Source organism: Pygoscelis adeliae, unplaced genomic scaffold (genome assembly GCF_000699105.1).
Source record: "Pygoscelis adeliae isolate BGI_AS28 unplaced genomic scaffold, ASM69910v1 Scaffold286, whole genome shotgun sequence".
Classification (NCBI taxonomy): domain Eukaryota; kingdom Metazoa; phylum Chordata; class Aves; order Sphenisciformes; family Spheniscidae; genus Pygoscelis; species Pygoscelis adeliae.
In genome coordinates this window covers 5,091,684-5,112,165 of record NW_008825076.1, presented here as the reverse complement: position 1 = coordinate 5,112,165, position 20,482 = coordinate 5,091,684, and the positions used below count along the sequence as shown (strand labels likewise).

The window sequence follows — 20,482 nt, the reverse complement described above, 5'->3', positions numbered from 1 at the left end:
CGGGGCCGTGCCCGCTCCCGCTCCGCTCCCGTCGGCCCGCGGGGGACCTCCGTGGCGCTGCCGCTAAGGAAAGAGAAAAAGAATTAATTACTTTTTCTTTCCCTGCCCTGTGAGGAACGGGGTCAGCTGAGCAGCGGCGTTTGTGGCGCTGCAAACAAGGTGTTTTTTTCCGACGTCGAGGGAGTTCACGTGGGCAGAGGGGTCAAAGCACATTCAGCTCCCCGCGGGTGTTACAGTGGCACTAAATACCACTCCTGCAGCGTGGGGAAACTTCACCCGTTGAAGTTCAGGTAGTGTTAACCTTTGGTGGAATGCTGCTCCAAGTATTTCGGAAACGCACTTACTCTCATGAGAATAAAGCCTTCCTTGAGGGCAGGCGTAGAAAAGTTGTCTGCTTCTGAACCCGAGGTTAGGCCCCTTGCCTGAGTGTTGATGGCAGCCTCCCGCGGTAAGGAGTATCGCCTTGCCCTTCCGCCTGCTGATGGAATAGCCGTGTATTCGTTCTGGGTCTAGATTGCTTGTGCACCTGGACACTAGAAATTATTAGTAGGTAGTAACACTGCTACTGTGCAGTAACTAAAAAAGGAATTCTAATTCCTTTTGAATCTAATACTGGTGGAACAGTAGTAAAAAAAAAAACCAGCTAGAGAAGTCTACTGAAAATACTAACTGTAAGATCCATGCTGATGACTGTGTAGATCAATTTTGGGAGTAATTTCCGTGCAATTTGGTTTCCTCACATAAAAGTTATTGTACACTTTAATCACCACAATTTCCTGCTCCTTTTTACTGTTTTAGAGCCAACTAAATAAAGAAAATGAACAAGGGATTCTGTTATGATGTGCATCATTAACAGGATTGTTTATTAAATTCTTAATCAGTAACATCTGCTTGCTTACTTGTTCATTGAAGACAAATAGTAATTTGGTTGCTGGAACATTTACAGCTGCTTGAGATATGCAGTAATGAAGAATTATCTCTTGACTTTTTGGTCTGAATTTACAGCGAACACAAAATGCCACAATGCTGTACTCAAAATAATTTCTAAGGGGGGGCCTTATGTGCCATAAATTGTTAACAGAGTCTCTTACTCTCTTCCAAACTAAAAAGGTTGGTGCAGCATCATCTTTTGCTTTAAGATAGAAGGCAAAGCAATTCCTTGACACAGTTTTGAACTTACGTTCTTTCTGGACAGAAAATGTTATCTCATCTTTTTATGTATGCACCACTGCCTTTGGCATTGTTACAGTGCAGAAGCCACAGAATGGAAGCAACAGTATTCTGTAAAAGAATCGTAATTTCTCGTATGGTTTGAAAGAGGAAAAAGAGATAATGATAATCTAGATACAGTGATAAAAAAACCTAACAAGCTGAAGCGTTATCCTTTGTTTCTCTGCATTTTTTCTAAGAGCAGTCAACACAATAAATCAATCTCAAGAAAAACGTTTCATTTGCAAACAAGCATTCATAGCCATCCACCAAATTGCAGTTTGTTTGGTAAATAGACTCTGGAAAGGTAATCTGATGAAAGAGAAGTTAAAACTTGAATTTCAGCCTTCAGTTTAGATGCTGCCATAATTTCCAGCTAAAAAAGAACAAATTAATGTGTGATGCTGTAACAGCCTGATCCAGGGTTAGGTAATTACTTAAATAAGAAGTACACTTGTTGGACGTGCATGTAGAACTGTGAAGTGAGTATTACTAGAAATGGCGCTGCAAAATCCCTGTCACTGAGCTGAGATTCACTTTACTGTATGTTCATGTGTTCTCAAGTGTGTACCTCACAATAACACAAACAATTTATGAGTTTAAACAGGAAGGAGAAGGTACACAAAACCTTTTCTAACCATTTCACACAGTATATGCCTGAATTGAGATATACGGTTTAAAAGCTACAGGTGAGATTAGAGGTCTAGTGCTGAGTAACTAACTGCTGTAAGCATCCCCCTACTTGTAAAGAAGTAATATATTCTGTAATATTTAGGAAAGCAGTAAAATCCCATGTACAGGATATGATCATCAGATAATTAATGGCAGGAAAGCTTAACATGCTGCCCGTTCTGGCCTGTGAGCCATTGAGGCCCACTGATTTGGAGAGACAGTGGGCATGGGCTTTCTCAATCTTGCCTTCTTTTAGGGCTGCAAAACCTTACTGGTTCTGCTATACTAAGAGTTTGTCATCATAAAGAGGAACAGGATTGCAGACGATAGGGTTTGTCCTGTGGGGAGTAAGAAATAGGAAACAATAGGTTTATACATACTTCTTTTTTCCACATTGGCTGACAAGCAATGTACGGTCTCTTTTGTATACTTGCTAACTTTTTTTGATCTTGCTTTGTAAATGGAATCAGAACATCTTTGCGTATATTTAATCTGAAAAGAAAATAAAGTTGTTAAATTTTCTCATATACTTAAAAAATACTTATTCCAACTTATTTCTTTATATTAAGCCAAAATAATATATGAAAAGAATAATGGATTTAAATGTCAGTTGTCTTTTTGTGCATTAAGTCAGATTGCATTTCCTGTCTATGAAACAGAAGAATACTTCTGCTTCTTTTGGGGAAATAACTAACCTCTCAAGATCAGATGGAAGGAGACCAAGCCACTTTATAGATGGAACGGTGAGATGATGGGCCTCAAAAGACATTGACTAAAATAAGAAAGGTCAACTATAACAGTCAGTGACTTTTAGTTTAAATTATTTGAGATATATGCCTTCCAAGGTCATGGTCAGATTTTATGACAAAGATAGTTAGGTCTACCACTATCAGGATGATATAGGAGAAAATATTGCAACTGGCGCTTGCCATATTCCCTTGCTGGAAACCGCTCCTTCGCAAAGACTTGCACCCTTCAGCCTATGACACATTCTAGACTAGTCCAGTTCAGGCTGGTCTAGTCTGAATAGTTTTGTTTCATTTTTTACAGTCAATATGAGTCTGATTGCCAAAAAAAAAAAAAAATTAAGCCAGGATGAGTAATGACAATCAAATCTGGAAATTTCTGATATATTCTGCTGGAAAGTACCCCATCATACAAGAATAGCCCAAACAAAGGTTCATCTGGTCCAGTATCATGGCTACAGTAAATATCTCAGGGGAAAAGTGTAAAAACAAATAAGCAATTAATGATACTTCTCAGAATAATCCCCCTGCTCCCAACGGTTCGTGACTCCAACTTTCTGAGCCAGAGTGGTGGTGGTGTAATACTTGATTTTGTCGGGTTGCTTTTAGAATCCGTGAAAACTTGTGTCATCTACAGCAAAGTATCACAGTTAAATTACATGCTGTATAAAGGAATACTTCCATTGTTTGTAATGAACTTGACATAATACTTGTTTCATTCCATACATGTGTTGCTCTGTAATTGAACAAAATAAACTTTCAAAGGAAGCTGACAATTTAATTTAATCCTGGATGATGGTGTTTTATCAGTTTACGCCCCTTTGTAGGAGAGCTGAAAGTGTGACAGCTAACCTGAAAACTTGGGAGTTCTGTCTCCCTGGACGCCCTTGAGGCATATGTTATGACATATATTTGAACTCTGACATCGTCGATGTCTGACAGTTTTCTGAAGTTGGTGTTTGTTTTTTTTTTCCCCTTTGGATGTTCTTTCTCCATTGCCGTAGTGAACAGTTCGCCCATCTGCTCCTGCCCTCTGCCTTCACCTTAGTCTGCCTGCCTTCTATATTGTCTTCCTGCACCTTGTCTTTTAGCAGTGTAATATAATAATGCCTTCTTGTTCCCTTTGCCTCTTCCATAATGTTCCACACTAACACATGTATCCATAAGCGAATTCTCACCCCAAAACAAAATCTTTACCAACATAACATGATTTTGTGGAGAGTGACCCATCTCACAAGTTATGTCCTCCTCCTCCCAAGGTCCCTTCAGCCTTCATTTCTCTTCTAAGGCAGAAACAAAGCAAAATGGAGAACACTCTGCTATTTGGACTTCCTGAAAACTGCCTGTGCAGCAGGGAAAAACTGAAATACAGTTAAATGAAACACCTGTCATTGTTATCCAGTTTCTTTTTGTTGCAGGAAGAAGCCATTTCTGCAGATACACAAGGCTTAAAAACTGTGTCTTTGTTTTGAAGCAAAATGATAAAAGGCAGTAACCATTCTAACAAAGGCTATAACATTTCATACATTGCAGCTTCAAGGCTGGGCTACAAAACAATATGATTGAAGTGGAAAAATTATACTCACCACAGATCCATATTTGTAGATGCACATTATTTCTACACCTAGGTTGCAGAATACCAAATGTCAAGTGTCTGTTTATCTGCACACTGGGCATGTTTAAGAAGACTGCATTAAGAATTCAATTTTATGGCATAACAATTATGGCTTTATGATTAGTGAGGTTCTTTATGGTTTACAATTATTTTTAGAGTACGTCAAAATACTCAGAGTTTGAGCATAATATGTCACCTTTATATAGTTAAATGTTTCACGCTGTCTGTGCATAGTAATTTCAAAACCAAGGATAATCAGCTTTTTTACATGTCCAACATCTATCACAAGAAGTGTCTGTCTTTATCCTGTGTAATCTGTATTTTCTTAGAACTATTGCTTTGAGCAGCTGCTTCTCATTTTGCAGTGATCTCCCTAATTTCAGGTGGTATCAGTGTAGATACATAAGAGATTTTCTACATTTTGTGTATGTGAATTCAGATTCTGAATTCAAACAAAGGCATACGCACCCACATACACAGAATCCCTCATGAAATGAAGGAAATTTCAGACCTGCCGCTGATGTAACAGAATAGCCCATCCAGAATGTGACGGACTTGCTTTTTTTTTTGGTGTCAGTCTTGTAATTTCTAGCTTTCACTGCTGTAAACTATTGACATGAGTGCTGAATTATTAATATAAGTGTATGTGAACTACTTTTAAACCAATAAAAGACTCACTCTGCTCAAACATACTGTTTTCTTCTGGCCTGTCTGGCCTAAGGTTTATAACGTAATTAAAAATTTTGCTTTATACCAAACTGAGCAACATTTACAAAAGTTCCTGTTATTTCCTTTTATTTTACAAAAGGAATAGCATAGCCAACAGCTGGAATTCTTGACAGAGCAACATTTTCAACGGTATTGAACTCTGTAAAGATACAGCTAGGATGTCCTGAGACTTTTAGAAGTGGTCAAGTGCCTAACTCCCATTAAAATCAGTGGAATCATGCAATGGATCATAAAATTCCATTATCCTTATCCTCATTTTTAGGCCCACAGGTACTTTCAAAATCTAGCTCTATTCTGAGCTACAAATTCTATTTAGAAATGTTTTTCTTTTTTAGGTACAAGGTAGGATTCTTATTAATACCTCAAAGCACAACAAATCATCACAGAGGGTAAGGGTATATTCAATGGGGATGTAAAGCCAGTACTGATGTTTCAGTTAAACTCCTTCTGTACTCCTAGATATATTCTGCATAAATCAGGAACCTTCTGATTGTGTTGGATCTCTATGCTCCGGGTACCTTCCCATAAAAGTGAGAGAAGACATTCTAAATAAATTTTGCTTTCCTTTTATGTCCTTGAACCTCTACAGATTTACCGTGTGGATCTGCATCCATAAGGGTGAAAATAGGAATTTGAAAAGTATCCCACAGCTTTCTGACCAGAAGTCGTGTATTAAGATCTGGTACGCCTCTTCCCTAAGGAAATAAAATAAAAGCAGACAGTTTTAAATTAATTAAAACAACATCGGGCTACATATGTGTTTACATTTGTCATTTCAAAGCAAGCAAACAAACAAAATGCTGGCAGAAATACTTTCCCAGCAGCTATTTTGCAGGGAAAGTTGTATGTTCCTATTTTGGCTCTGTGAGGAGGGAAGGAGGAATGGGCTGGGGAGCAGCACGGCAGATGTCCTGGGTTACAGGCACTGTAGACGTATCATACATTCCTCTATTTAAGGAGTTAATTTGTAAGGTCTGGGAGTTGATGTATAGATGTAACCTGGTATCTGTATAAGCTGGTGTAAGAAGGCCACTTTTTTCTTCTCAAAAATATGGCACTAATGAAACAATATAAAACAAGTTCTTGCTATGACTGACTATAACTAGACAGTATGCTACATAGTATAAATGCTTATCTCTCTTAGGCATTGTGGGCCAAATTTGTCCCAGAACAAGTAGGTATGCATATTCCATTTACACATTCCTATTAATTCTCCAGGCTCCATAGCTCTTTCAGTACAATCCAAAATCAACCAGTTCAGTTTCATTTGGGTTTGCTAAACCTAGGATCCTGAAGGACAAAAGGTTACTCAACACTTAAGCCTTTCTGAGACTGAATGGGGCAGCCACTTTGCAGCAGCACATGAAGTTGATAAGCTACCAAGCTCTAAGGAGATGTTTGGAGGAAATAAGTCTTTAGAATGTGTATTTTGTATTTCTACCAGGATAATAAAATGAAAAAAAATATTGTTAGACATGTTTCATATTAATTTTACTATGGTCTTTTGACCAAGCTTGAGCACTGCTACAATGCTAAAGTATCATTTAAATTCTTATGTCTAGCTAGACAATATGAAGTGTAAGATGCATACCGTAATCATTATACATGGGGACAATTTATTGCAGAAGTCATCATCCAGGAGTCTCTGAAAAGTTGCATCTTTTTCTACAATTAACATAAATTTGGCATGTGAGATTAAATCTTTTCTGTTAAGGCTAGCTGCCTGTAAAATGATCCATCACACCAATCAATTAAAACTAAATGCTCTAAAATACCTGTTCTGGAGCCAAAAGCAGTGTTCATGACCCAATTTCAGAGCCAACAAGCAAAGAAAAAATTACCAGAACATTGTTTAACTTGGAATATTCTTTGTTTTTACTTTATATTTTCAGTCTACAATAAGAGTTCTTGCTCAAAGGATACTTTTAATTCCTTGAACATTAGATGGCACAGTGACTGCCTAAAACAACAAAAATGAGATTAATCATTTTAAATAGAGAAAATGATATATTTTAAAATAACAATATTAGGTAATGAGGGACACAATTAAGTCCTGAAACAACTATTCATCTTCTATATACAAGATCAATCTTGACATTTTCACCTCTTTATAAGCATATTCAACCATTCATGTCCTGCTCTATTGTATGGTTGTGTAGGAGTCCTCCTGTTTTAACAAGATGCTTTTGAAAAGTGTTTGTGCTACTGTCACAGAAGATTGTTCATCATATGGACCTCACACAGATAACAATGTCCTGATTAATTTTTTATCTGTCTTAGCCAGAAAAAAAGTCAGCTTGGTGTGAAGACTGCAAATTTAATACAGGCTTAAAACATTTAAGTATTCTTTTTGGAAGACCATTAAATCCTTTCTTTTATTAACCTATAACCTGATTTTATCACTATTTTTAAGCAACAATTTTAAGACATAGTAATGTTTACTTTACATCTCATATTAGGATTGGCTCAATCTGGCAAGCATATGGATGAGAAAACAGGAACTGGAGGAAGAACTTGGCAAAAGGGTATGTATGTGTTGAAGTGTGTGGTCTGTTTTTACTTCTGACTGCTAAATCACCTCCGGTGCCAGGGTGGAACAACTCAACAAATAAAAATACGAAGAGCTGTAGAAGAGCATTAATAACAGGGGTCTTTACACTCTGCTTAAAAACAAAGTACAGCAGGCAGCTAAGGTTATCTTTCCATTTTGAAATTACCGACTTAGGCTTACAATGAACACATTTTCCAGGAAATCACAACAACAGTCAGCAAGTCTGAGTTCTGTTCCTGCTTTCATGTTCTGCACGGCTATAGTGAATCTTTTAGGACTAGATTAGTTGAACCTCATCTCCTCAAACCACTTTTGACTCTCGACTTATGAAACCACGGTTATAAACTTCTCTTTAGCTCAGTGCTAACTTTGATAAAATTAGTTGACGATACAAGGCCTTCTAATGTCTGTAATTCCTGTATAAGTGATCATCCTGAGACCAAACAGCCCGATGTTATACACCTTTGGTTGTACAGTGCTGGGCACATGAAGACAGTATCAACTCTTATGGAGTATCATCATTGAACTTCTGTAAATGAGAACATAATTTGGGTCCAGAAAGAGATTTCTAATTATAGAGGCTCAGTTCAGTCTCTCATCTGTGCTGTTGCTACTAGAGAAGTCTGCCCAGTGTGGCAGAAGCAGCTCATTGAGGACCATACGAGTATGTTAACTCATGCTGTAAGACTTGTTTTCTTACTCTGCCAGAAATCACTCTATTGTGACAGAAACGAAGTGTGTTCAGAGTGCTCAAGATTTTTTGATTCACAGCACTTCTTTGACAGAACATTGTAATATAAAGCCTAGGATACACAATATGTACGCCCTCCTCTGCAAGGCTCCCATGGCAGAAGGTAGTGCTAAAAACCATCTCCAGAGGATATATTCCTGGTGAGTATATAGCTGAGCTTCAGAATTGCAATACAGTTGAGCAATACTTTTTATCTCTCTTTTTTCACCCAGGTTGAATTGTCTCAATTTGCCACAAGCACAGGTCTGTATAATAAATGTATACAGTAACCTGAGCTACAAGAAGTGCAGGATGTCATGCAAAGGTAGATGCTATGAATTACTGTTACTGTTTTATGATACATACTGTTGCACTGCAGGTACAATTCACTTTTGTACCATCTTCTTCAGTGTAACTTAAATTACCAGCAACAAAACCTTTAGTTGTAGACAGCTGAAAAAATAATAATAAATTGTATACAGTAAATTGGAAGTTACACGCTGTTGTGTTACTATATTGCACAAGCAAAACAAGAAACTTCTGAAAAGAATTCTGACTGGTCATAAGCAGTTATCGACTGTCATCAACCTTTTAAACACTAAGCAATGTTCTTGTCATCATGGATATAAAGGCATACTTACAATAAATAATGTTAACTGCATTTATAGATACAAAGGAATTCTTGTAAGGCATGAGATACAAGTAAATTTGAAAGGTTGTTACATCTCTGGCTTACTTTAAATTTCCATTTAATCCCCAAGTTACAAATCATTTGAGTATGAATTGCTGAACAGATGTCTTGCACTCTGAAGTTTAAGCACTGCCTTCACTAGGTAATAGCAAAAGGCCCTGTGATTTTAGCTGGCAGTTTGTCCCAAACTCTTTGGAGGAAGCAAACTTCATGAATTTTCTCTGAAGAAAGAAACCTTTCCAGGGCTATGATAAACCATAATTAGGTTTTATTTGCACAAATGACACTTTTTATTTTAACTACGTATTTCCCACTGACAACTTTTCTTTGTATTTCAGCTTTCAGTTCAATCTATATGATTTGGAAATAATGATAAAAACATTCATAATAAGCCACTTACTATATGTAGACTTCGCCGAGGTATCTTAAGCATGCAAGAAATGTCGTTGATTATATTGTCCACAACACTTTGGCTACCAAACAGTAATGTATCAGAATAATATATATCTCTATCAAGGCAAAATATTGTATTTGTAATTATAATACTGAAATAGCTGTAGGCTCTTGAGTATTTTACAGAGGGCATGGGTAATTAGATCAATCTAAAGCATTTTACGTACAGCAATCCATTATCCTACAGGCTGTTTTTCACAATAACATTGTCAAAATACAACTTTATTTGAAATTACAGAAATGTAGTATGTTACCTTTTAGTTGCATAAGTATTGCTCTGCACCATCTTATAGATCATAGATAATATTTTGAGCATCAGAGCTGAAAAGATAAATTTTAAAAGATATTTTATCCATTTTCAGAAATGCATATACAATAACTTGTCTTTATATTGACCCATATTTGTGTCTCATAAAATAAAACTTCGAAACATATATTTTAATGTGCTGTGAAAATATAGAGAGACTGTACTAATCAATAGACTCAATAATTTCTAGCATAATTAGAAAAAATATGATCGAGTTAAGTGAGGGAATGTATGCCCTGCTGTCCAGGCCAAGAAATTAAATGACTGAGTTAGAAAAAGAAATTAGCATATTGTCCATATTCCAAGATTCCTTTACTAGCTAGCTTTATGAAGAAGAGTGTTGTTTTTACATTAAGACCTTTTGAATATGCCTTCAGCTGATATTCATTTGGGGAGGGTAGAAACTGTAAGAACGCTGTATTAATTTCACTGTCACTCACTATAATTTAATAGAAAATAGAAAAGCTGAAGGGCTGGTCGTAATATCAGGTTATATTATCCCTACACTTCTAAATCACAGTGCATAGGTTTGTTTTTTTTTCCAAAGTTTTGAACTAAAATACAAGAAAAAACAAGAATTCTGCTTTTGGACTTTTTTAACTTACCAAATTTTGGTGCTGATCTAGGGCAGTCAATTCTTATTTGTTTTGTAGTACAACATGGTATCATCTGTAGACCTACAGAATCTTTAAATCTGATTTAAATTTAAATTTAAAAACTAAATCATTGCAAACATTCAATAAAACTGTAAACTTATTGAGTATATGTAAATTGTTCTCTGCAAGGTAATTCAGACTCAGACCCCTTTCCTCTAATCAAATATGCTAGCGCTATTTTCAGACTCAGTACAGAAACCATCAGCTTGGGTGGCTGAAGGTGTCACCATCAGAGTGGCTGAAGGAAAAAGGCAGGCAGTAGTCATCATCTGCCAAAATGACCCATTCAAAACATCACTGAACTGTCCGCCAACTGATCATTGGCTTCAAAGCATGAAAGTTTCTCAAGAAGATACTTCAGGACTGAATTTAAGCCTAAAATACATGTTTCCAGACAAAAGTAGAGTCAAGAAAAATATTTTGTACATGTTTATAACTGTTAATATATCAGCATCAATTATTGTTTAGCATGAAAACAAAGGAATAACCCAACACAGGAAAAAATGTGAATCATTATTGGAATACAAATCAAGTCTGACACAGAGACTTTCTGATGTAGAATGTAGGAAGTGTTCTTATTTCATATTACAATAATATCGGATTTATGCCCGTAAATTATTATCAGAATACCTCAATTATATTCCATTATTAACTTTTGGGAAAAAAAAATGTGGTCCATCCTATTCTCTAAACAGTTGTTTAATCTAAATGAGCTCCACCATTTCGTGTTTCACCATTTCATGTCTGAAGGTGCACATTTCACCAAAAAAATCAGTTATTTTCTTAATGACACTTCATTATTTTACTTTAGTGCCTAATGATATGACAGTCCTGTCTTTAAAGCATTCTTTTTCATTTCAGAGTTTTGTATGTACTTTTTAAAAGTATTGGTGGTAAAATGGCCATAATTTTATCTAAAACCACATAATGTTTCTAAATTTCTTTGTGAAAGGTTTTGCTCCATGCATCCTTCGGGTGGCAGGACACACCACGGTGCACGTATGTGAAGTGACCGCAGTAGCAAGCAGCACAGCTTAGCATCTGCCTGCCAGCTTCTAAGTAACTTTCTTGCCTTTGTGCTGCAACATTTAAAAGATATTTGTGCGTTTCACTTGCATGCTCCCTACATTGTAACTGCACGGTAGGAAAACAGTAATCAAAACTGCTGGATTGCTCTCTCAGGTTAAATACGGCATGCTCCTTTCAGAAGACAGTATGCAGAAGGGCCTGGTCAATGTGGCTCCCACAGGTATTTCATAAAGGCAACTGCAAACTGGCATTAGATTGGACATCCAGCAATTCTTCCTAGGATTGCATTTGCACCAGCAGAGTAGTTTTCTTTAAAATCTTCTTTCCGCTAATGGGAAATCTATTCCTTTTTTTGTTGTTGTTGTTGGTTTTTTGCTTGTTTGGTTTGTTTTGTTTTTTTTTCTTCCTGGAAAGATACAGCTGGACAATGGAAACTAATTGTATTGCTTTAGGCCTGGCATCCTCACTGACTGACATCATTCTCAGGTAAATACCTCTCTGGGCATCTACAAATGTTTACAAGGAATATTTCAAACACAAAATCGTTCTCTCGTTCTACTAGTTCCTGCCCAGCAGATTCCAGCTGTGTAGCTTAAGTATGAAAAGCTGCCTAAAAAAGAAAAAAAATGCCCCACTGACTGTGTTTTCCTCCATTCATACTATATTTTGGTATCCTGTTTTTATTTTTATTTGTCTATTTATTTTTATTTTAATCTTCTTAAACTGCTGTATTAAAAATGGGATATAGGTCACTATTCAACGGAAATGCATATCTGAGATTACATTTCTCCACCATAAATAATAGTTCAGCTGTTTTTAATGTGATTGATGAGTCTTATTTTTAACATACTGTGATGTTAACTTGTTTTAATTTGAATGTTTTTCCCCCTGTGTGTTCTGATGGCAAATAACATCTCACATTTGTTTTTCTAGCCTGGAATGCCATTTCCCCGAAGATTGCCAAAAATTGCAAAACTTTGTTATAGTATTTTACTTTTACAGACATACGAGTGAAACATTTTTGTCAAACTATCAAGACACAAACCATTAAATTCCCTGGAACATACAAGCCTTTCAGTTAACTGATTACCTTCAGGCCCCTCAGGTTTTTTGATTGGCAGAAATTTATTGTTCTCATTAAATGAGTGTTCCACCAAAGTGTTACGCGTGGAAGGTTTGCTATGTTTTCTCAACCTTAAATGTTTGTAATGGGTCCACTTACAAGGACCTCTGCAACCTTATCAATCTAAATATCCCTTAACCCACTGACATCCAAAGCTATTACAGGGCAAGAAATAGATTTGTGCCTTCCTTTATCCTTTTGCTTCTGTATTATAGAAAGCAATTAATCTCTCAGGTATTTCCAGTTTAAATGAGCTCCTTGGAAAAATACTGTTGCACAAGTAACTTCTACAAATCACAGAGTGTGCTATAAAGGACAGGTTGCTTTTTCTCTGATCCTGTCTAGATAAACTGGCATAAGATCCGAAATTTAGATAACATATTAGAAACTTGGTTTGCTTTACTTGGCTAGTAATGAACTTAGAACACAACACGGAGGCAAGAAATACAACAGGAAGAGGTGAGATGCATCTTCTCTGAAGAACAAAAAGATAAGTTTATCACTATCATTTTAGGAAATAAGATACCATAGGGAAAAGCAGAGAGAAAAGAGGAAGCACAGAAAAGGCATTGGAGGATGAAATTGCTAGTAATTGTTTCCAGCCTAAAACAGATTTTTTCACTCTAACACAACTTACTATTTCTGGTTTCTACTGCTTCCAGAAAATGATTGTTTATAGGACCTCCCTTTCCTTTCTAACCCCTATTACAGTAGCTTTACTCCCCTTTATGCTATGGTCTGCTGTTACTTAATACATGATGCCTATTCATGCAGAGTGGTTACTAAGCATTACTTTTTATTTGTCCGTTACTTTTTAAGAAGTCAAATTATCTATTGATTCTAATACTTATAGAATTATGTAACGTTAACTTTTCTGGAAGTTACATAATCAAATTTATATTCATGGCATTTATATTAATATAAGGCAGGACTTCAAAATATATAATACTTACTCTATATTCCTCCAATCCGATCTGTTAGCCAGTGTGAGAACAGGTGCTTTTTTTTGGGCCAAGCTTTTAAGTACATCTTGAATAACATTTTCTATTGCTTCAAGAACTTCAGAACTGAAACAAAGAAAATTAATTATACAGTTCATACGATAAAATCTAGTTCTGCTTTGAGTTTTAATCATCTATCCCCACTCCTACAAAAATCACGTAATCCAAAACTGCTTCAAGGATATATTTGTTTCAAAAATGTGGAGGAACGCTTTTGTTTTTTAATTTTGTTTTGTTCAGTTTCCCTAAAATCTTTGACTTTCCATTCCAGATGCATGACTGAGGACACAATTAGAAGTACATTTCTATTCAATCCTGAAACCATCACATTTTTCAGCAGCTGAACTTTTAGACCAACTGGCTGGTTTGTGACTAACTATTAATGTTTTACTATAAATGATGTAATATTGGCTTTGGCTATGATTTGGGCTAAGTTGTTTTTAAATGCTGTAAAGTTTAAAAATGTTCAAGAGTACAAATACTTCCTGTTGTACCATTGCACGTTAACCTTTTGATCTGCTGCCCTGAACAAACTGTTAAGGGTTTTAATTATATGAAGGCTTAGTCTCAACAGATGCACTGTGAAAAGAATAAAATCTGTACCTTTCACCTAAAAAGACAAAGTAACCTTGCAGCAGATCCCTTACAGCAAAACTGTAGGCTAGTTTGAGTGTTATGACAGATGCTTTTTATTTTCATAAGCAATTTGACTCCAACATTTCAGCTGTCCTTAAAATTACAAGTGTACTATACACCATCATAAGTTTAGGTAGGAATTAAAATAATAGACAAAACTTATTTTAGCTCAAAGTTTTATCAGCAAAGTCAAATTTGGTCATTAAGTAATATACTAAGAAAAGATGAGTCAATACCAGTGCACACAACACAAAATGAATTATCCCACTGTCACAGAATCAGCAAGAATTTTTAAAACCTAGCTATGAGTCTCCTTAAACAATAATGAAGTGTCATTAAAGCTCTCTTCTATCAGTTGAATATGTTTCTTCCATTTGTAGCTCAGCTTCCACTTACTACTCATTCTGCTGAAACTAGATTACCATTTTTGGAAAGTAATTTCTGGAAAGTATTAACCTTTAATTTTAAAATGTTATTCGAAGTAGTATCTGTATAAGAAACCCCTACTATTACTAACATTTTTGTCCAGTAATATTAAACCATTCAACAAACACAACGCAAGATTTTTTTCTGTTTTTTAGATGAATAAACTTGGTCACAGAGAGACTAATGGCTTTCCAAAGGTGAAACAGTGAAGCATTTGCAGTGCTGATAATACAAGAAGGCCTGGTCATGCAGCCAATATGTAAATTCATTTTTTACTGTATGATAGTTTCATAATCAAGTCCAAGATTCCCTAACTTTCAGACTCATAGTCTCTTCCTCCTAATTAAAATCCTACATCTCACTGCCACATCCAAAATAGAAATTCTAGTAAGCACAGAGGAAATGGTTGGCTGGTGAGCTAAATATGTAATGCAGCAAATGGTAAGAGTACAAGACTATGGTGCATACCTCCAACATAACAAAAATTAGAGTGTTGAAGACAATAGAAATATGTATGGGCAGATGGATGAAAGAACAGATAGGCAGATAGAAATCTAAACCGTGTCATTGCTTTGATACTCATATTTTACTTATTCATTTGGTTCTGTCCACTGTAACTGTCTTAATATTCCAGACGTACTTCAGAGTTTGCTGCAGAATTTGAAAGTCCAGGTTTCTGTTCCAATCCAAATTTCCCAATTTAGTGGCCAACAGAAGTTGTAAATGTGGCAAAATAGGAGGAAGAGGACAGCAATTCTCTGTGTACCCCCTGCTGATACTCTGTCTCCTTTTGCAGAGATTAACTGAATTTTAATAAGCAAACATACAATACTGGCCAAGTACGCCTACTTAAAATTCACTCTGGTTTAGTAAACAGCGAAATCTGAGCAGAGAAGGGGTGGGCACTGTATATCTCACAGGGTTTGCCTGATCATTTCTAACATGTTGCAGCATGAGTAGATGCTTGTTCCTGTATAGCACAAGAAATGATCTTCAACATTAATAGCATAAAAGATTAATATTATAGCACCTTTAGCAAGCAAACAATATAAATACACAAGAGAAAGTTACAAATAAAAATCTGCAATGTCATAAACCAACACACTCCAAAACCCAGAACTGTACATTGCTAAAGCCATGCAGTTCCCATACCCTGCCACAAAGATTAAGAACTCTTCAAGTCACAATTATTATTATTATTATTATTATATTATTATCATCATCATCATCCTTTTCCTTTTAAAATACTTTTAAGATGCTCCCAGTCTGTTCTAGCCTCTGAGGCTGATATACTATGTATGGAAAGAGTCTTTAAAAAAATGATGAGTTTTTTGTTAGTGAAATTCAGTATGTTTATTTCGTCATGGTTTTCTGTATTTCTGTCTGTACCTGCAGACTTTTTGGAGAGGTCTGAGGGAACAGAGATGCTGTTTGCAGTGTAAAAGCCCATTCTCGCCTGTGTTTTTGTAGGGGAGTATGTTTTTTACTTTTACACAAGCCCATTAGGTGCAATGGTGCACTACCTACTTAAGTATTACCACAGAAAGAGAGTATGGGTGCTATTTTTAACATCTTTTACCTAGGGACGTGGCTCTCATGACCAGACAGACTTGTTTCCCTGAAGCCTGCCTTGTTCCCAGCTGGCACTTCAGTGGAACACACACTGTGGTCCTCCATGAAGGCTGGTGCAGACCAATCCAACTTCTTTGGAAGGGATGAAGCCATGTTAAAAAGAGGCAAAAGAGATTACCAAAGAAATTAGAAAAGGTTATTCTGTGTGCTGGACTTAAAACTCATGATCTGAGGTCAAACCATAGGGCCAGAGAGAAAAAGCAGAAAATTTCTATAGAAACCAAAGTCAAGATTTTCCTGCCCTTACTGACTGACTGACTGACTGAGGGCTTTTCCCGCCCTTTCTAACAGACGGGAGCTGGCCCTGCCCTTCCTGACAGACCCAGGGCTTTTCCTGCTCTTCCTGACTGACCAATGGCTTCTCCTGCTCTTGCTGACAGACAGGAGATGGCCCTGCCCACCCTAACTGGCAGGGACCTTCTCCTGCCCTTCCTGACTGACCACATCCTCCGCTGGGAACTGAACCTCAAAACTGTCTCTGGAGCTGCTGTGCATGAGCCGGTATTTAAACACAAACTTCATAGCACCCAGATCTCGGGGTCACTGGAATAAATCCAGCCAAAGTGGCCAAATGGCTCATCAATACTTTTCTCATCCTTTCTGAATGACCAACAGTTATTTTCTTCCCTCAATATCAAATGTCTTTTCCCGGCTGTTCTCAGTGGCTGGAAGAAAGCCGAAAAAGCTGAAAGCTCCAGTGCAACTCCAAGTGTTAAAAAATCAGTTTCCTTCCCCAAAATGGCATTCGACTTCTATTGAGATTAAATATTTGGTACTATTTTTATAATTTGCCTTCAGCATTCAGAAGTTTTAGAATGGACTTGGGATATGTTTTCAGATCTTTCTCAATACACTGTTAAAAACTTGTGTTCTGAACAAACAGTAAACCCCCAATTCTAAGAGTCATGAATCACCGGCTTCCAAGGAAGCCAAGATTTAAGAAAAAAATGCTAAATTTTGTTAAGGCTTATGGCTGAACCAAGACTTTTATGATTCACGTGGCATCCTCGGCCAGAGGGCACCACTTCGAAATGGATGGATACACAGCCAGAGACAGACTGCGAATTTGAAAAGAAACCCCACATACGATTATCATTTTGGTGCATTTCGTACCTGTTGTCTTTAGGTGTTCACCTTTTCCTACAAAAATTCCAGTCTTCTCTTTCACTTCAGGAAGTTTAAACACTTTGTAATCTTAAAAAGAAAACGTGGTACTTCTGGGAGACCTTGTGAAGGCCAGAAGAGTGCACCAGCACGTGGCCAGTTCCTCTTCATTGCCGAAACAGCCCCCCTGCAGCCCCGGGTACTCCCAGAGAAGAACCGCATGCTCGGTTTCTTCAGTGGGTTTTGAGTGCAGAGATCAGCGCTTCTTCACTGGCAGCTCGATGGTGAAAAAAAGCAAATCCTAGGAATTTAAACTACTCTTACCTTTGCAGTTATGATATGCCACAGTGTATTTTCAACTCCTAACTACGTCACCGTAATTGACTGCCTGATAGTGGTCATTCTAAGAGTGTTAGCAGTTACTTAGGAGATAAATATCTTAAAGGCTTGTCCTTTCTAGAGAAAAATTTTTAAAGCCCATTGTTGATAACATCGTCTTTTATGCACAGCAGTCAGTAATATTGGAAGCTGTGCTGTATCTAGCTCGCTGCCAACAGCATTTCAAATGTTGCAATGCTTAGACTTGTTGTTAGCAAATTAGATGACGTTGTGTTTAAAATGTTGGAGGCAGCTGGTTTCTCCTGCTCTTCCATTAGCTACTACCCCTGAACCTTTCTTCTTTGGTACTCGTAAGAGTAAGCAGTCCAAATGCAGCTTGGGTAGGTAATTAAAAAATTCATGCATTGATTTATTCAAGGCAAACCTCAGGCTATGATGATATAAACACAAGGTGCTTCAATTAACAGAGGGGGAGCAAAAGAAAGGGGAATTAATAAATTGAAATTTTCACATCTTTCATCTTAAGTCTTTGGCCTTTGGGTACCTTGAGATCACTCCGGAAATATTTATGTAAAATCTCTGTAGCTCTTTCCAACAATTCAACATCAAAATCAACAGATTTTTGTTTGATATAGAACTGACAAAATTATATCATGCCCCTGGCAACAGATTGCAAACAAAACTATATACATCAACTTGTGAGGAGCTAATTTAATGACTTGTCTCTTCTTCATAGCAGCAAACAGCAACTATAAAAAAGCACAACCAAAATACTCAATGCTTATACCTGAGTTAACAAAACAGAGATTGAAAAACAAGCAACAATAACAAAAATTTCCATGCTTCAACCTTAATATTGCACACATATATGTAAATATACATACGTATATATAACCACATAAATTAGTATCCAGAATATGACCAGTAAATGAACTACAATCAATAAATGAACTAGCAGGTTCGTTTCCTAAAGCCCTCTTCCTTTCTTCTTTATTTATTTCTTTTAAAATTCTTTTCGGGGGAAAAAAAAAAAGAATTTCAATTGTAAATACTGACTGCATTTTTATATATGTTAGAAGGAAAATTATTCAGAAACAAATAATGAACCATTATTAAATGTTAAGATGGAAAGAAAAATGTGGAAAAAAAAAGCAGTGTAACGGATGCAGTTATCTCAATGTTTGTCTTGCTTCTACAAAGATGTGCAGTAGAGGGCACCACAGATAGCAGAGAAAAGAAGATTACTACTTTGAAGCTGTTGAATTTAACACTATGATTTCACTAATCCTTGATAAAACGGGTATGATAAGTAATGAAACACTTTCAGATTTGTTTGCTTTAAAAGATAGCCTGTTACCAAAAAGCTCCCTTAAGATTGTCTCCTATTATAAACATATGCTCTTATCAGTATACTTCTGGAGGAAGCTATGCTATGAAATAGTCTGTATGAGCTGTCTGATGCCAATTTCAAAATCTGTCTGTAACTGCTGAAGAAGAATCTGTCTGGATCAAAACCTGTTGCTATCACTACATACTACACAATGAAAGAGCTATACAGAACAAAAATGTGCATTTATCTTAGTGCCAAGATTTTAAACTGCTTGTTACTGATTTCTCATATAGTAATAACTGCATCAGTAGAACAAATAATACATAAAATATGTAAAAGCACATGTTTTTCCTTTTCTTCACTGCATACCTTATTGAAAGATTTTTCCTCTTTTCATATGTAGTTAGTCTCTTACATTAAGTTTTCATGATTTAGCTATGGTAAGTATTTCTCACCAAATGGTCTGTCCTTAATTCTTTTAATAGACTGGTAGGCACACCAGTGGACCTGATATGCTTATTTTCAATTAATGTCAAATAGCACGTGAAATCCAGTCTTTCACTCAGGCCTAAAAAAATTGAGACCTCTGTAAAACGTAGTGATGCAGTGCAAGCAGAAGTATTTGGGCCAAATAGGAGTGTTAAGGAGACAGACGAAGGCTCAAAAACTACAGTAAGAACAGGAAAAAAAAAATCTCCACCAGCCATTTAAGAGCTTCTTGGGAATATGGCTACTGTGTTCCAGCAAGCTTCAATTTCTTTCCGGCTTCCTTGGTTGTGGATCTGGACAATCCCTGGAAGGACAGACATTTTGTGAGCCAACAGATTTTACTGTGAATAAGTTAGGATGAAACAGGAGCCAGATCTATCACCTGCCAACTTATCAACAGACATGAAAAGTTACTGATCTTTTTCTAATGAGCAAAGCCCAGAGAAATAGGAGATGAAAGTCATTCACTGCTAACAGCTAACAACTTCAAATGGGATATCTCCTTCCAACTAACATGGACTAAATAAAAAAACCCCAAAGTAATGCATGTTTTCAGTTTACCTAGCTCTGGAGTGAGAAACACCTGTAAAATATTTATTCTGCGGTGAACCAAATCACCGTAAGAGGAAGTAGGTTTTTGTTACCATCCCTTCTTTTTGTGTTTTATCTTTCAGCCAGAAATAAATTCTAACAGGCCTTTCTTAAAAGGAAAAGTAACTTTCATCTAACCTCTGTCACAGTGATTTTCAGATCCAACATTTTCTAATGCTTTTAGGGGCAGTAATGTATTTTGGGTGGCAGGACAAGACAGGTATTTGAGACAAAGAAACACAAAGCAAATTAAATAAAAGAATGCTTTTTCCCAATTTAGCATAAATGCCACGTGCACTCTGGTTCATTGACAATAATTAAGCTGCAAACAGGCAGCATTATATGACTGAACATTCGAAGACATAATCTTTACATGCTGAGAAGTTTGAGCTTGCTCAATACTATCATAGCCACTATTTCTCA

General features: G+C 36.6%; 1 protein-coding gene across 1 annotated transcript; it reads right to left on the bottom strand.

The window, feature by feature from the left end:
• Positions 1–1,465: 1,465 nt before the first annotated feature.
• On the bottom strand, positions 1,466–15,172 carry SPO11 (SPO11 meiotic protein covalently bound to DSB). Its single transcript, XM_009326771.1, has 13 exons — positions 15,165–15,172; positions 13,465–13,578; positions 10,309–10,397; positions 9,651–9,717; positions 9,344–9,452; positions 8,619–8,705; positions 6,895–6,931; positions 6,563–6,672; positions 5,567–5,666; positions 4,214–4,251; positions 2,577–2,653; positions 2,262–2,373; positions 1,466–1,585 (listed from the first exon to the last, which is right to left on the bottom strand). The coding sequence occupies exons 1-13, from the start codon at positions 15,170–15,172 to the stop codon at positions 1,466–1,468; spliced, it is 1,068 nt and encodes a 355-aa protein (XP_009325046.1).
• Positions 15,173–20,482: the final 5,310 nt, after the last annotated feature.

Coding starts and splice junctions, on each gene's coding strand:
- SPO11 (XM_009326771.1), bottom strand. Junction 9,718..10,308: donor TAGATCAGCACCAAAATTTG/GTAAGTTAAAAA, acceptor TTATCTTTTCAG/CTCTGATGCTCAAAATATTA. Junction 6,932..8,618: donor ATTGTACCTGCAGTGCAACA/GTATGTATCATA, acceptor TTGTTGTTTTAG/GCAGTCACTGTGCCATCTAA.